We start from the raw sequence: 16,318 nt of genomic DNA, 5'->3' as shown, positions 1-16,318 counted from the left end.
CTATCATTTGCAGACCAGTAGACAATATTATGGCTTCCTATCCCATCAAAAGAATCTTGCCCCCAACAGATACACTCAGGAGGAGTAGAGAAGAAGGTGACTTTCCCTTTCAGGACCCCTGTCCATGCTGTGTATGCTACAAGCTACAGTGATTGAGAGGGGACCCAGACATAGGATGATAGTTCAGCTGGGATTTTTTCAACATTTTTCCCCCTGTTTTAGGAGGATTGCTTCATGATATCTGAAACTGCCTGGCATGATATACAGTACTATTTGGCAAATAGTAAAGGATAGTATAAACACAGCAACTGACCTTCATCTCTTCACAACAAGGTAAATCAAGGTGACCACCACTGGAATTCAGAAACGCACTGTTGCAAAACTGGTGTAAGAGCATTTCCAGGCTCTCTTTGGTGATGCTCAGGAACAAACTGCCTAACACAGCCACTGTGACTATTCCTCTGCACCGTCTGTGCAGAGAAGAACCTGACCACGCTCAGTAGTGAGGCAAATCACATCACCCACTGCTCTCTTGTACCAGCAACACTGACTGACATGTGGCAGCACATTACATGGTCACACGGTCGAGTGGCTGCTGTCCCCAGTCATCCCGGCTGACAGATGCTGCCACCTCTGAGTAAGGACACTTGATCCCCTCATGAATCCTCTCTTGAACTGCCATGGCTTTCAGCCCAGGATGCTGTAGTCTCACATTACCTTAGAAGAGAGGGCTGAAGTCTGCAGTGGTTCAGGATTGGACCCACAGCAAGCTCTGATGGCTCTGCCTTCCAGGACAGCCACCCCTCTCAAGTGTGTGAAGCAGCCAGTTGGGACTGAAAACAGGTTTAGTCATGCGGGTTTCATTCATATCCATGCAACTGTCAGAACCCTGAAATACTATAACAGAAGCAGTGCCTGCAGTTACAGGAGGTACTGTATTGAACAATTTCACTATCTGATTTCTGTTTTCAATCGTGTATATTTAATATTCTCTTAATGCACTTGCTTTGAGGGCATTTTCAGCTGGATTATATTTTTAAAGACAAATTCTGTGGAGCCGTCATGCAAACTCACAGGCTTTCAGTCACCCAAACTGGTCCAAACTGTGAGACGTGGATATTCTCCATGTAAGAATGAATGCAGGGAGAAGTCATAGACTTGGAGAAACCCATGCAGAATGACACATTTTATACATTCATTTTGGCATACACATGTAGGTAAGTGGGTGTCATTTCCAATATATAAAGCACAAGGCTCAAACAGTAATGTGATTAGAAAATGAAGCATAGATAGAGAATTATAATTACTCAGAGCCCCTCTGCAAACATACTCAGAGGGCAGGAACACAGCATGGCTTTTTCAGATATTTTAGCCCTTGATAGTGAAGCTAGTTTTTTGGGTCACTATGCAAGGGAACATTTCAGAGGTACCTCAGTATGGTGGCAAATCTATCTCATGATTTATTAATTGGAATATAGTTAATCAAAACTATGTATGAAAAGTGAAGGACATGCACAGCTCTTCTAAAGATACACATTCTTGTAGGGTTAGGTGAGGTACTTTTGACTTACTACCTGTTTTTGTACTAAGACATTCCAATAGTCTCACTTTAAGTTTTGACCTGCCATGAGAATAAACATTTAGCTTTAATTGCAATATTTTGTTGCAAAGGTAAACATTGTTTACCCACACTTTTTATTAAGTCTTGATAGCATAATACAAAGCTACTACTAAAAAATGTATGTTAAACGTCTCTTATTTCACTGTCACGTTTCACAGCTTAGTAGAAGATAGAAACTAAAAAAGCTGCACAGTAATGCCCAGTACTGAACTGTGTGTACAGATGTGTATTCCATAAATACATTTTGTTCCTGCCAAAGTTTTTTCTTTCCTAATAGCTTGTTAAAGAACATAAAATTCATGTTGCAGAACAGAGAGTCATAAGACTTTGTGCTAATTACATCCCAGTTTAGGTGTTTTTTGGCTTACCTGAAAATTAAGAGGTATCCAGGTCTTATGCCCCTTTTCACAGTGATTAACATAAAGCAAAAGAAAGGGAAGAAAATCTATGTGTCTGTGGCACAGGTGAATTGTTTTCCTTTTGTGAGAATAGGACCTAAAATAATTTTCTAGCATATGTGGTGTTTAACCAATATTACAGACTTGTCCCTCTTGCATGCTTAGTTAAGTAGAACTGGATAAAACCTCTTTGGTCAATATGGAGTGCACTTCACACATCAGCTATAGAGCATTCAATGCAATCACACAGAAGAGCATTTCCTGCCACTGATCAACAATAATTCCTTGCATTTACAAGGCATCTTTAATCAGAGAGATAAAATTGCTTTGCAATGGTAATAAATTCCCAGAGTACCCTCCTGAACGAGATGACAAACTTTTTGATTTAAAGTAAATCACAGAGAAGTGAAACACTTGTTCAAGGTCAGACAGTAAATTTTTTGGCAGGGTCCAGAAAAATATCTAACCTTACAGCCTTTCAGATTTGTGGGAAATAGGAGTAGACTTTGTTACTGTAGCAGATTGCTGAGTTTGTATCTGCCATTTGCTTACTCTCCACAGACCATAACCTCTCTCTAATGACAATGCAAAACAATGAAGAAGCACGTTTCCATGCAATTGTGTCAGATTGCATGTAGATCAGGAAAGGACAGGGAATACTTGAAGTGTGGAAAACTTTAAACTTCTGAGCCACTGCTAGCTTTTGAACATGGAGCTCTAATGCAGAGGCACAGTAGCACAATCCCGTATTCTTGTTCTGCTGTTACTTGGCGGTAAAAGGGACACTCATTCTGAAGAAAGATGTAATAGGCTGCACATGAACTATATTCACAGATGAGGCACCACTTTAAACAGCAAAAATACTCCTTATAGATGTATCTGGGAACAGAATTGGTTTCAAAATGTGTAGACCCGTGAAGAACAGGCTATGAATACCTAGACAGATGTCAGAATACATGTTTAAAATCCAGTTCAGAGCCAGGGACGAAGAATAACTTCTTCAGAGTTGCAAGGAAAAATAATCTGCCTAGTAAAAATACGATAAAGATTTCCAGTTATTTTATCACCTTTGCTTTTATTATAAACTGTCGTGATTGATAGGACTTCTATTCCTGGAGTTTGTAGGGGGTTGAAAACCCTCTTCCTCATGCAAATCAAATTGCAAATTATATCTAAGCCCTGGTACATTTAATAATATAGACAGTTAAAAAAAGATCATCTCCTGTATACTCTGTGTCTTGTTCTGCTCTTTTAGCACTTCAGTCCTTATGGTTTCAAATATGTGCTTTGAGACCTGTTTCACACCCCCGGTTTCTAAATCTTATGTCATTCTTCTTCACAATTTTGAATTTAAATTCAGAAAAGAAAGACATTTATGGTTTAACATTTTAATAACGCTGCAGTCAGATTTTATTAGTGCTTCTCTGTTACATTTTGCATGAGATAGGAAAGAGTAATAAAGAGAATATCATTGTAGGGTTTTAGGATTATGAGCTTAATGTATTATGATACAACAAAATGTATTATCTAAGGGTCCCTTTCTCACAAAGGCAAATGAGAGCACCATAGATATAGCAATATAAAGCAGCAGTCAAACCAGCAATAACATTCTGTAATTGTAAAACCATTTTTGATTAAAATGTAATTTATTTTTAAAAAATTGAAATAAAGTGCTTTACGATTCCTAATCTTGGCTGTATGCACATGAGGCAGCCTGTGAGAACAGAAATGACCAGCTAAACAGTACCAAGCCTATTTAGTAACTAGCCCCCAAATCCACAGCAGGGTCATCTGGGCAGTGCGTGTGTGTTGGGATGTGAGGAACCACCAGCCCAGTAGGGCACAAGCGGCTGGAAGGAATTGCTTCCTCAGGAAGTCCTCAGGACTGCTGGGGGGTTTCAAACATTCCTGCAGCTGAGAGAAAAAACCTTAATAAAACCTTTGTGCTTTCTTCCCATGATCTTTGCTACCCCAGCAGGCATGAAGATAACTCCCAAGGAAAAATGGGAGTTGCTTAGTCTGGAACCAAATCTACAGTAAATGTAGAAGGTGGAAGGCTCTCCTTTTGCTCACATTCCAACTTGTAATGAACCTTATAGGGCTGAGTATCTCCGCGAACCTAAGCTACACTAAATACTGATTCCAGGAGAACTGATAGTGGTATCTCCAAAAGTATGGGGTGTGTATATACTTATAGGCATATACCATATATAAAATATGGTCTGTGCGTGTGTATATACATATATAAATAATCTATGCCTATAGCTAGCCGTACGCCAGTACGTCCCTCCCGCGCGCGGGCCGTGAGGGGAAGCGGCGGCGCGCCGGGGCGCCGCGGGCGCGCGCACTACCCGGCATGCAGCGGGCGCGGGGCTCGCAGGAAGATGGCGGCGCCGCTAGAGGAGTACGAGAAGGAGGCGGGCTGCGTCCCCATCCTGCACCCGGAGGTGCGAGCGGCCCGCCGGGCGGGAGCTGGGCGCGGGAGCGGGGCTCGGGGCGCGGCTGGGACGGCGTGCCGCCGTGGGGCAGGCGGGGAGTGGGGCTCGGCGGGCGGGCGGGGTGCACGGAGGGCGGGAGGTGCGCCGCCGCCCCCCGCCGCCGGCCTGGGTGTGCGCGGCGGCGGCGGGCCGGGGTGGGTAGGGCCGGGCAGGGCGGGGAGGCGGGTGCGGGTGGCGGGGAGCAGTGCAAGGTCCACCGCCTGGCCCTCCCGTGCGCCCTCGCCGGCGGTCCCGCCCGTCCCTGAGTCGGGGGGCGAAGCAGCGGCGGGGGCAGAGGCGCCCGGGTGGTGCCGCGGCAGCGGTCCCTGAGCGGCAGCCCGGGGGAAGCGGCTCGGAGGCGAAGGAATAAATGTTTCCCCTTGCGTTTGGATGGCACTGGTCTGCAGCTCACCCGCAGGTCGGGTCCGGCCCCATCCAGCCCAGCGCTCCCCGTGTGGCGTGGGCTTATTTTGAGAGCAAGCGGTCTGTTTTTTCCAGTGTGTTGGCGGTAGGAGGAATGTTTACAGGTAACATGTAGAGGTCGTTTCATGCCATTTTTTTTACCCTTCTATTGTGCCGCCCACCTTGCAGCATGTGTGTATTCTTGAGGACTAGTATGACTGTTTTGAAATGTATTTTAAATAGTTTAGAAAAGCTTTTACGTGTGGACTTGTCACCTGATACGTTAAGGACTGTAAGAATTGATTTTTCAGCTTACAAAACAGATTAAGTGCATATGTCAGGCTCCAGTTTTTGCTAAACAGATGGTATCTTTTTTCTTAAACAGTGTCTTAAAAGAGTGTTAGTTTATTTGATGACTGAAGAGGCTCTGTAGGCCTCTGTATGTGATCGTGTATCTACCTACTCTGCCTCTCTAAACTGTGCTCATGACCAGTCTGTTCTGAAGGGTAATTAGCAAGGCAATAAACTCCAAGTGTCTTGATTTTTTTGGTTGGTTGGTTGGTTTTTTGTTTTTGTATTTTTTTATTATTTTGGGGCTTTATTTTAAGGGATTTGTGTAGACTGTTGCTACATGTTTCTTCAAGCCTAACTGGAGTCAGACTAAATGCAGTACCATCGGTAGCAGTGTCTGATGATTTTCAGAGGTGACACAAGTTTTCAGTAGTGATCCACACTCTGTCGGATGTTGATGTTCTTTGAAAGAAAGTGTTCTTAACTTGTGGAAGCTTCAGATAAGCAGTTTAAGACTGGAAAATGGAATAAAAAGCATTTACGGCTTGTCAGAAAACCATTGTGTTTTAAAGATTGAAGATTTGTGTTTGTTAACTTTGAGTAATTACTGTATAGCAGACTAAAATCTTTCAATTTAAATTGGTAGTCTAGCTAGTTAATCTGGTAGAATTTTATGCTGTTCCTTTGATGCATAAAGTCAAATGGGTTTACAAAAGATGGGAAAGGAAGCTAATATATATAGTATGCTGTACTATCAACTGGAGTCTTTTAATATGCAATAATTATCACTCATTTGGAGAGAGTTTTATTTGAGTTTTCCAGAAATGCTGAGTATCTGACTAGATCTTTTTTGTACTCACAAAATAGTGTCTACATGGATTTCAGTGAGTGTTTCCTTGTTCCCTAAAGTCTTTGTACAGATAAGCTTTAAAAGAGAAGGATGTTTTTCATGTTGGTGGTGAGACAGACTGACTGTTAACAGATACTCAAGAAATACTCTTTTAAAAACTTACGGATTCTGTGCCATAGCAGAGCTGTATTGTCACAGACCTGCCCTCTGAACAATGCAGTGCATCTGTATTCAGTCTTTTTTTTTTGAGGGTCGGGGGCCTTGATACTTGGTGATTTCCACTTTTTTCAACAAAATAGCACCATGTCCTTATGTAAGTAGTGACATTGGAGCATATAATCAGTTTCAACATTTGTATGCTTTTAAAACCCATGCTTTTTATAGGACTGTCAAAATCTTCACTTTTTGTTTGTTTGTTTGTTTCATGGTGCTATTGTTTATTTTAGATGTCTTTTTCAGGTATTTTTTCCATGCCTTTTTTATGAGGCTTTTGCTTCTTGCTGTCTTTTTGTATTGACTAATTTGGATTACTTTCAAATTGTTAGAAGTTTTTGTGGGGTTTTTTTTGTTTGTTTTTTTTGAAGAGATGTGTTTGTTTTTATATGGGCTCTAAGGCTTTGCATTTTGCCCTGAAATACTAGAATACAATATTAATGTTGTAGGAGAGAGATTCTTAGAAATAGTGAAAAATTACTTAAATACTGGCGTGCTGGGAGATCTGTTTATTTATTTATTTGTGAAAGACTCAGTTTAAAGTGATTCAGTAACTTCGGTACGAAGAGGTAGAAATTGATGAAAATATGAATGCTTTAGGAAACTTATGTTGGGACTGCTTTTTATGGGGTTTGTGTGGTATCTTGCTGACTGGGTTCTTGGGCCTCCCTTGCTCCCTCTCTCATGAATGCAAGTTGAACTTAAGTAATGAACTCTTCTTTTCAAGGATATTTATTCTTTCTTATGAGAAGTTCAATTTAGTATGACAGTGTAGATCTCACTCTTCTCTTCTAGCTGTAAGATTACTAGTGGAACAACAAAGCTTATGAAGATAATTTTAGTGGTGAAGTACAATAAATAATATTAATTGCACGTGTAATACTTGTAGAATGATCTTATAGTATATGATAAATGCTCAGAGAACTGCTGGCTAACTAATACATCTTGGAAATAGTTGCTAGGATTATTCCTGAATGTCATTATTCCTAAAAGTCTTGCAGGAGTTAGTCTACTAGACTCAGTCTTTTTTCATTAATGATTTGGAAGTAATGTCACAGTTGTCATTAATAGAACTTGCAGACAAACAAGATGGATGGGTGCTAAGCAGGGAGGATGGAACTGTACAAAACCATCTAGAATTCATGTGAAGTTATGCTGGTAAAGCAGGCACACCTTAGTGCAGCTATATTCAAAGTAGTGCATTGATGGTAAGGAACATATGCACGGGATTGTATCCCAAAAGTTATTGATTGATAGGATACAAATATGAACAAGCACTTCAGCAGAAGTTCCCAGTATAATGCTTTGTTTAAAAATGTGTAAGAACAAGGAGAGGATTTTTGGCTGAACATGTGGTAATGCTAATGATGAAGTTTTGTCTTTAAAAATTATTGTTAAATAGTGAAGAGTATGGGAAATAATTAAAAATTATTTTAATAATGCTTTATGGTAAAAGGCCTGCAAAAGCCCCATTCACATTATCTAAAAAAGTGAGAAGTATCTTTTTTTCCCCTGTGTGAATATTTTCGTACTGAAATCCAGTGCTTTATTCAGTTTATGCTTAACAAGATCCAATGACTGGAAAGTGAAGTTGAATGGGATCAAATTGAAAAGCACAAAGTGGTAAATGCTGAGGATGAATAATCATTGTAATCAAGGAAGGAGGGCAGTGGTGGATTATCCAGCTGTTGATGTGTTCAGCTGGAGTTTAGATATCTTTCTAGAGATCAAATGCGAGTTTTTTAATTCTGCAACTGGATAACTGAGTGGTGTATCAAATATGTGAATATAGAGGAGTATAGACTGTTGGAGTGACTCTGATTCATATACATGAATTCTTCAGCAGGGTTGGGAAGTGCATGGATGACCAAAGGGAGCCTTGTGGGTGTAGGTCTTGGAGCAGACACGGCATTGGTTGACCTGCAGTGTGATATGGTAGCTCCCTGAGGGACGCAGAGCACCTTACGATGGCAGAGTAACACTGGGCTAAGTAGTCCCTGCTGGTTTGTTTCTTCCTCCCACTGTTTAGGTTTCTGGTGACAGAATGGCAAATTCTGCTTCCTTTTATACAGTGTAGCCCTGGTATGGGAGTGCTGCTTATGCTGATAATGTTTGTTATCCTTTGAATAAGTTATTTTAGTAGGCCCACAGACCCTCTGACTTTAAATTCCTTGTATCTTCTAAATAAGAGCGAATTCCTGATTGTTCTGTGGTGGGTGATGATAGGTTTGGATGTTTAATTCTGTAATTCAAGGGGTAGGGAGGCAGGAGAATTTTAGAAAGTGGATTTTGCTTGTAATGCTCTTTTATATTTGAAAAATATTCTAGATGTGAGCCTAGTACGGCCCTAACTGCCAAAGGTATTGCAGCTGTTGAGGGCTGCATCTCTTCCTAAATGGTAAAAACTATTACTGGGGAGGAAGATCTGGTTTGTTACTTCAGTGTAGTGCATTTACTGGTGTCAGGTAGTATAGGATATATTTGAGACAGATGGAAGTTACTGTTTATTACAGATTTCTTTTGGCATTAAAAAAGTCTTGTCTGAGAACCATCTTCCTGCAAAGTTGAAAAGCAATGTTAATAGTTATGGGCCCTGTTTGACAGGAATTTTTCCCAGATGGAAGCTGTCATTCTTACCTTTGTTTCTCTCCTTATGGTTCAGTTTGTAACTACCTAGGAAGTTAGAAGTGTATCCTGGTATTCCTTGTTGGTGATTTGAACAGAACAAGTAAACCTACTGTAGATAGCTTTGCTGTAATTTTTTCTGTTCAAGATTTCAGTGAAAGGCCTGACTTTACCATCCAGCTCTATTCTCTGTGGAGCTCTGTAGCTGTTGTTGGGGTTGTACTTCAGTGCAGATTGTTCTTAATTGTCCTGTACAGATACAGGACTTACTGTGTTGTTAAGTCAGGATCACTACAAAGACTAGTCTTGCATTTGTGAGCTCATTCAAAGATCAGGTATCACTTATTATACTGCTTAAAAAGGAGAACAGAACTGTGATGTCTCAGACAAATTAGCATACTTGATATTGAAGGTTGAACCTTGCCTTGTGTATCTTGGGTAGCTTCAGAGGTTGAGGCTGGAGAGGACTGCAAATCTAATCCAACCTTGTATTGCAGGCTGAAGTTTTTTTAACGAATTCTTTTTATCACCAGAATACTTACCATAAAGTGAAAAAAGCCCCAAACAAAATCTTACCATAATAGATCATTTTGCATAGCTGGGAAAGTTGCCCTCAAATATAATTAGTCTGTTTAAGAATTAAACATGTTTCTAGTCTGAATTTTATTTCTGTTAGTTACATCTTGAGAGATATCTGTCCAAACATAGGTCTGTCTATTTATTTAAGATGCTGATGATTATCAGATCCCTACACTGCTGTTACGGTCTGCAGTCCTCCTGACCCTTTTGAGTCTCTGATGTTCAGTCATCCTTCCAGTGTTTTCATGGCTTTGCTCTCGGTGCATTAGCTGTTGGAGGAACTTGGGAACAGAGCACTATTCTGGCAGTAACACAGTTATGGTAGTAAACACCTCTGGATGCCCCATCCCTGGAAGTTTTCAAGGCCAGGCTGGATGGGGCTCTGAGCTCTTGTGAAAGGTGTCCTTGCCCATGACAGAGGGGTTTGAACTAGATGGGCTTCAAGGTCCCTTCCAACCAAGGCCATCCTATGATACCTGCTCATCGTTCCCCACACGTATATTTGTACTGGTTTTCTTGGGAATTGCGTTACACTGGAAACTTGTACCCAGATAATGACCATCTGTTCACAATAGTTTCTAGGATGTGTCTTCATTTTAGATAGGACTTAGCTTTTGTTGATATTTAAAAAACCCTGATTTTGTCCTGTCCCAACATTCCCCAAGTTGTATCAAAAACAGAGTATTAGTTGTTCCACTTTTTCTCTCTCCACACACTCTGTGCCCTCCCCTCCGTGTTAGCATTACCTCTAACTGTTGTTTACTTCTAGGTTGCAGACAGTGGTGAAATAGGGTGGGGTCAAGGTACAGGCTCTAAAGGATGCTTAGTGTTTTCATATTGACACTTCTCTGGGGGTTTAAAAATGGGAGCTACTGAGAAGATAAAGAGGGTTTTTTTGGAGCATATTCCTTAACTAGGAGAGTGTGTATAGTAGTCACAAAGCAAATTATAAGAATGAAGTTTGCTCACCTTTAGTTTTTAATACGTGCAAGATAGACCACATTAACTTTCATTATATTCTAATTTTTTAATCAAAATATCAGTCCCAAACATTAACCCGAACACTTTGGACATTAACTGTGTTTGACCATTGCTACTACTTTATCAAATGAAAGTGACAGCTTTAATTTCCTATGAAGCCATGGTACTAGTCTTTGCTAGTCTGCTATATTATTAGTATTTGCTTTTTTGTCTGTTCTGTATCAAAACCTAGAAAAGCTAGCAATAACTTAAAATGGTAACTGTTTATAACCCATGTCATCTTGTATCCAGACTGCAGGAGTTTCTTCTGGCTTCATGAATAGCAATATTCTTGTCTTTTGGACTATATGGTTGACCTAAACAACCTTTATTTTAAAGAAGTTTAATACTTGTTCTATTAGAAAGCATTTTATTGTGGCAATTTAAATTTTCTGGCCAGACTTTTTGTTCTGCACTTACCTAATATTTTCAAACTTTGTGGGTTTGTGTTTTTGTATTGACAGTTCTATCAGTTCTTACTTTGTAATCTTGACAACTTTTGTTAATTTCTTTTATTGCTAGGATGGTGCTTGCCCTTCTAGGCATAGGGATGTATTGTATCCTTTTGCTAGCATTTCAGTTTTTTTGTATTTTTCTAATTTGTCATGGTCATTGTCAATGCTTCTCTTGCCATTCTTACAAAGTTTTTCTTACTTTCTTTGTAAACTGTGCAGTTTTTCACTGCTCTGGTCTTTCTCAGCAGTAAAATTGTCGTTTCTTGGGCATCTGGTAAAACACTTAAACTAGTTTTTTAACTACTTACAGTTTTTGTTATACATATTTTCTTCTGATTTGGGCAGTAATTGATTTTAAAGTTAAAAACTTGTTTTCAGACAGGCCATCTTAATGCATAAGTTATAAACATCTGGTTTGACCCAACTTTGTGTTGATTCAGTTTTCCTTTGCTTATTAAGCACAGGCCTTATTTCTCTCAGATTTTACATAAGATTAGTCTTTCAACAGTGCTTGTTTCACTGTGTTCACCTGTTTGCCTAGGAAAGTAATGGGACTTTATGAATGTGGAAGAAAGTCTACAGAATTAAGGAGGAAAATGTTTGTTTGCTGTTTGCTTGAAAACTGAACAATACTGCCATTGGTACTGACATGTTTAGACAGGAACAGCCTCAGTAGTTGATATTTCAGCATGCACACTGTCCTCTGTGGCTTTTCAAAGACAGTATGAGATAAAGATTTGACTTTCAGGGTATCCTTGTAGTTAAGAGAACACTGGGATATATTACAAATGAGACTGTGGAGCAAAGTAGAAGGCTTTTTCTGAAGTCAAAGGGAGTCTGGATGAATTGAAGCCTTGGGCCTGTCATGCCCAGTATGTGGTGCAACATCAGACTACAATTTGTCTTGTGCAATTTTGAAATCTAGTAATTTCTTCCTACGCTTGTAGGATGCCCTGAGGTATGTAGAAGCGTTTCCTTGGTCCTCTCTATAAGGAAGGAGGTACCAAAAATGGAGGGTAGTGGGAATGCTGTGGTCAGAACTTGGAAAGCTCCTCAAGATCAGGAGAAGATGTCTCAAGAAGGAGGGAGCGCAGTAGGAAGAGGGGGAAGACATCCGAGCGTGCTCTGAGAACATTTGCATTGCTGGCTCTGAAGGATGCGATTTTTATGATTGAGTCTAAGCCGGTCTCAAGCCATGGTGGAACCCAGACACAGCTCCTCACCCTTCTTGGGGTGAGCTCTTGCAGTTGTGTGGCCAGTAGGTGACTTGGGGTAGTACTTGCTTGGTGAGTCTGACCTGATCTGACGCTGTTACTTTGCTGTTGTGAGAATGGGTAAGAGGTAATGGAGAAGGTGCAGCCAGGACCAGGAATGTGATCACCTGCCTGATGGCAGGTCACTTTTAGCTTGTCTTAAGCTGATTGTGGTTTAGATGCTTTTGGCTTTACTCATATGCCAGTGATGCTTGTCTGGTCCCAGGATGAGCCAGTTCAGGGAAGTAAATCAGTAGAAAATGCATCCAGTAAAAAGAAAACGCTCTGAATAACTTTTTGCCAGTTCGCTAAGCCTACTCATGGAAGGATCAAGTGCACTAAAGTACTGACAGAAGGTAGACAGTGAGCTGGCAGTCCTGGTTTGGAAAGTGAGCTGGAGAGAATGGGACTGTTCTTAAGTGTCAGACCATGGATTCACTGAGCTGTCTCATTTGCTGCAGGAGATTGACTATTAGCATGACTAGCAGCGCCTTTCATGCACTTCCTAGTTGTGGTGGGTTAAGCAGCATGTGTTTATCATAAGTGGGAATGGGAGTTTGCTCTGCTGGCTGTTGATGTAAGGCTCCATTGGCTACTGCAAGGTTGAGATGGGAATGGTGAATTGAAATTTCTTGTAAGGATTGAGCACAACTTGTACTAACTTTTTTTCTGTATCTGCCAAGGAGAAAAGAATATCTGTAGCTAGGCTGACTGCTCGTTGTGACATGTGCACTTGCTGGTGCTCTAATTCTTGATGAATGAAAAAGACATTTACCTTTGAAAAAGACTTTTAAGAATATACTTTTCTGTGAATTTTAAAAAGAGGGCTGTTTTTTCTTCAAGTGGTTGAGTATCAGGGTTGAGCTAGATACATATTTGGGTGCATTTTTGAAGTTTAGCACTTTAGTACTTAGGTCTTTCAGGGATTTCTTTTTTTTTTTTTTACATTAATGGCTGTGTAAGCTTGTGTATTGTGAGATCTAGACCTGTGTAAATCACTTGGAAAAAGAATAGGTTAATTTTTGCCAAAATCCTTAGATTTTTGGCTCAGAACACAATGCAACACTCTGTGAAAAGAAAGCCAAAAAGATAAATGTACATGTTAATCTAAGTTGCTGACTAAACAAAAGCTTTATAGTGAGCTTTACACCATAACATTTTAAGCTTTTAGTTTTTTTAACCTTTACAGATGCTAGTAAATGTAGCTCTTTTAAATAGCACTTGCTTTTGATGCTGTGTGTGCAAATACAAAGCCTCTTGAAAAGCCTATTTGTGACGCTATGGCTTCCTAAAGTATAACACTGTTTAATTTAGGAGCATCTTCAAGGAAATGACTAGAATGCAGTTGACTGGTTGTGGGTGCTTGTTTTCTTCCTCATTATCAGCTGTCCTTTAAATCACATGAGCTCTGACCTCTGCATAGAGTGGTTGGATTAAGGGGTCTAGTTGAGCATCTCTAACTCATTATGTAAAAAATTAGATCTATGTTGGAGAGTATGCAGGATTATGTTCTCTGTGTGATGGCTGACTTGCTTGTGTGTGGAAATCTGTAGCAGCAAAAGGACCACTTCATGGTCCTTGGTGGTTTAAGGTGAGGCTTTTCTCCATCTATTTCACCACTTTTTAAAGAAAGCATTGTCAAACTACAGATTGATTAAAAAAAAAAGATTTAAGTATTTGGTACAGATTTATTTCCATTGTTTACGTATTCTATAATTAGCTTCTTTAGGGATTTCCGTAAATGAATCTTGTCTTTTAGTGTGTCAAGAAACTGTGCAAATAGACCAGAATTGTAGGAGGAAAACTGAACAGACTTCACAATATGCAGTAAAATGTAAAAAGTAATGGAAAACAGTCACAGAAATTGAATAGAAGTTTATTTTGTCATGTCATACTCATTTTGTGTAATTTAATGCCGTAATGGGGCAGGGAGAATCCAAGGATTAAGAACCAAAGTAAGGCAAGTCTGATGGTATATATTTGTAAGCCAGACACTGAACTTTTTTTTAAAAATGCATAATTTGATCAGTTAATAAAAAAAGTGATATGGCATGCTTTTTTCTTCCATGGAGAACGTAGTCTGGTTTAGGTGGAAATTTTCTAGCATGCGTTAGCTTAACTTTAGGTGTATGTGAATCATCCTGGTCCAGACAATCTAACAGCTCATAGCTGCTGTACACTTTGGCTCCTCAATGTTGTGAACCTACATAGCCCTAGAGAATTCTTAACTTTCTGGGCTGGGTCTTTGTGTGAATATGAGAAGGATCAGACTGTTCCACTTGATGACAGTCAACAGTTAGATTAGCTGTTGCAGCAGGAAATGTTGGGAGAAACTGGATTCTAGAGAAGAATGTCTGTAAAGAATTGATTGTGATTCTCTCTAAAACTATGGCATTTTCGCCTGTTTCTGTGACTTTGTGTGTTGCAGAATTAGTTGAAGGGGTAGGGGAAGGAAAGTTACCATAAACTTTAGAAGAGGATCTTTCATTAAAATTATTAAAATAACCGGCAGTATCTCTTTTTTGTTGTTGTCATTTCTGTTTGATTGATTTGCTTGTATTTATTTTCTAAGCATTTTTCTATTAGTGTTAGTTCATGGGTGACTGGTCTTCATGTATATAAATGAATGTGGGTGTTTATAATATATAAATAACTATGTATAAATTGGTCTGTATAGATTCTTGCACCTTTTTAAAAGTAGGAGGAAAACTGGGAGAGGAAACTAAAAAGGTTGTAGTAAATGAAGAACAGGAAAATTGAACAGGAATTATTTAATACTAACCTCCAGTATTCCCTGCTAAATGTAACACACATACATGAGGATTATTATTTAGCTTCCCTGAAATAGTTGCAGTCACTTCTAATTTTATTATGATTCTCTGACTGCAGCCAGATACGAAAACAGTGTTGACATTAATTAAAAAAGAAATTATTTTGTTTCTGTTAAGAAGCACAGGCAATAGTATGCAATATTTTCTGGAAGGTAATACTTTTATTTCTAAGTTTTTATTTTAAAACTTGTTAGTATTTTCTCTTTAAGCCTCAATTATCTTGGTCACCATTCAGAATTTGAGTGTCTGATTTTGATCATGGTATCACTTCCTTGCAGCAACATTGCATAATGTTAAAGGAAAAGCAGTCCTAGCCATCTGTTAATGCCTACCAGAGCCATGTGTGGCAGCTGTAAGCAGCAGTTCTTTCCTCCCTTCCTTATGTCCAAGCAGGCATATTGACCTATTCATATCCTCCTGCTGTGTATAATTGTGAATTATGAAATTGCTGTCTCAGAATAATTCAGTCTTGGTCATCTTTTTCTTTCATGCATAACTTCCTATTTTTTTTCTGTAAATACTATTCTCAGAATCCTTAAGGTTATTTCATTTAGGCTTTTTTATTGGAAAAGATTAAAAGCTTTGAGTATTGAGAGGAAATGAGCATAACTTTACTTGTGTGTTTGGTTATGAGGAGGGCTGATTGGGAATGCCGATATCAGCACAGCTTCCAAGAATAAACACTTTCCCCCCCTCATCTCCCCTGTACTTCTTGCTTTTTCCTTTGGAGTTATATTTCATATTTTGCATTATCTTCTCTTTCCCCATCTTACTGGTCCTATTTTCCAGAGGAAATATTTTTTCTCTATGTTGTTCCTTTTTTTACCGAAACATGTCTTTTTTTTGTTGTTGTTGTTTTTAAAGCATTATTCTCTTTTGTGGTTTTTTTTCCTGCACTGCATTACTTGTGCATCTGTGCAAGCAGTCTGCACATTTTGTGACTAATGAGTAATGACAAAATAATCACAGATGCCTATGAGTGATTAGGGCCTCGTCAAAGGATAGTCACTGAAATGGGAAGCTCATCTAGAAGTAGTGATCCTTGGTAGGAGTGGGGGAACCAAATTTGATTCTTACAGGTAAACAAAATTTGTCTTTCTTGCAACCTTCTAAGCTAACCAACTCTAGCAATTTCTAAGCAGAATAATTTTCTTCAACCTGTCAGCCCAACTTCTTGGGTATTTAAAAGCTGTGGTGTGTTCCATGATTGCTTAGTCAAATTAACAATTAGCAGCTGTGGAAACGTTCCTGCTACCTTCTGTTGACTTGCTTTTCCTTTCTGAGTGGCTCTGGAGCCTGTGTT

At 39.6% G+C, this 16,318-nt stretch overlaps 1 protein-coding gene across 1 annotated transcript in view; it reads left to right on the top strand.

The window, feature by feature from the left end:
* Positions 1–4,382: 4,382 nt before the first annotated feature.
* The window catches only part of ZDHHC17 (zDHHC palmitoyltransferase 17), a 67,741-nt gene continuing 55,805 nt past the window's right edge, over positions 4,383–16,318 (top strand). Inside the window, exon 1 of the mRNA XM_082280072.1 lies at positions 4,383–4,466. Coding sequence (XP_082136198.1) covers positions 4,404–4,466 — 63 coding nt within the window. The 5' untranslated portion in view covers positions 4,383–4,403. The remainder of the gene's footprint in view (positions 4,467–16,318) is intronic.

This window comes from Coloeus monedula (genome assembly GCF_965178545.1).
Source record: "Coloeus monedula genome assembly, chromosome: 4".
Lineage (NCBI taxonomy): Eukaryota > Metazoa > Chordata > Aves > Passeriformes > Corvidae > Coloeus > Coloeus monedula.
The sequence above is the reverse complement of the archived record's forward strand: the minus strand, read 5'-3'. Positions and strand labels throughout refer to the sequence as shown.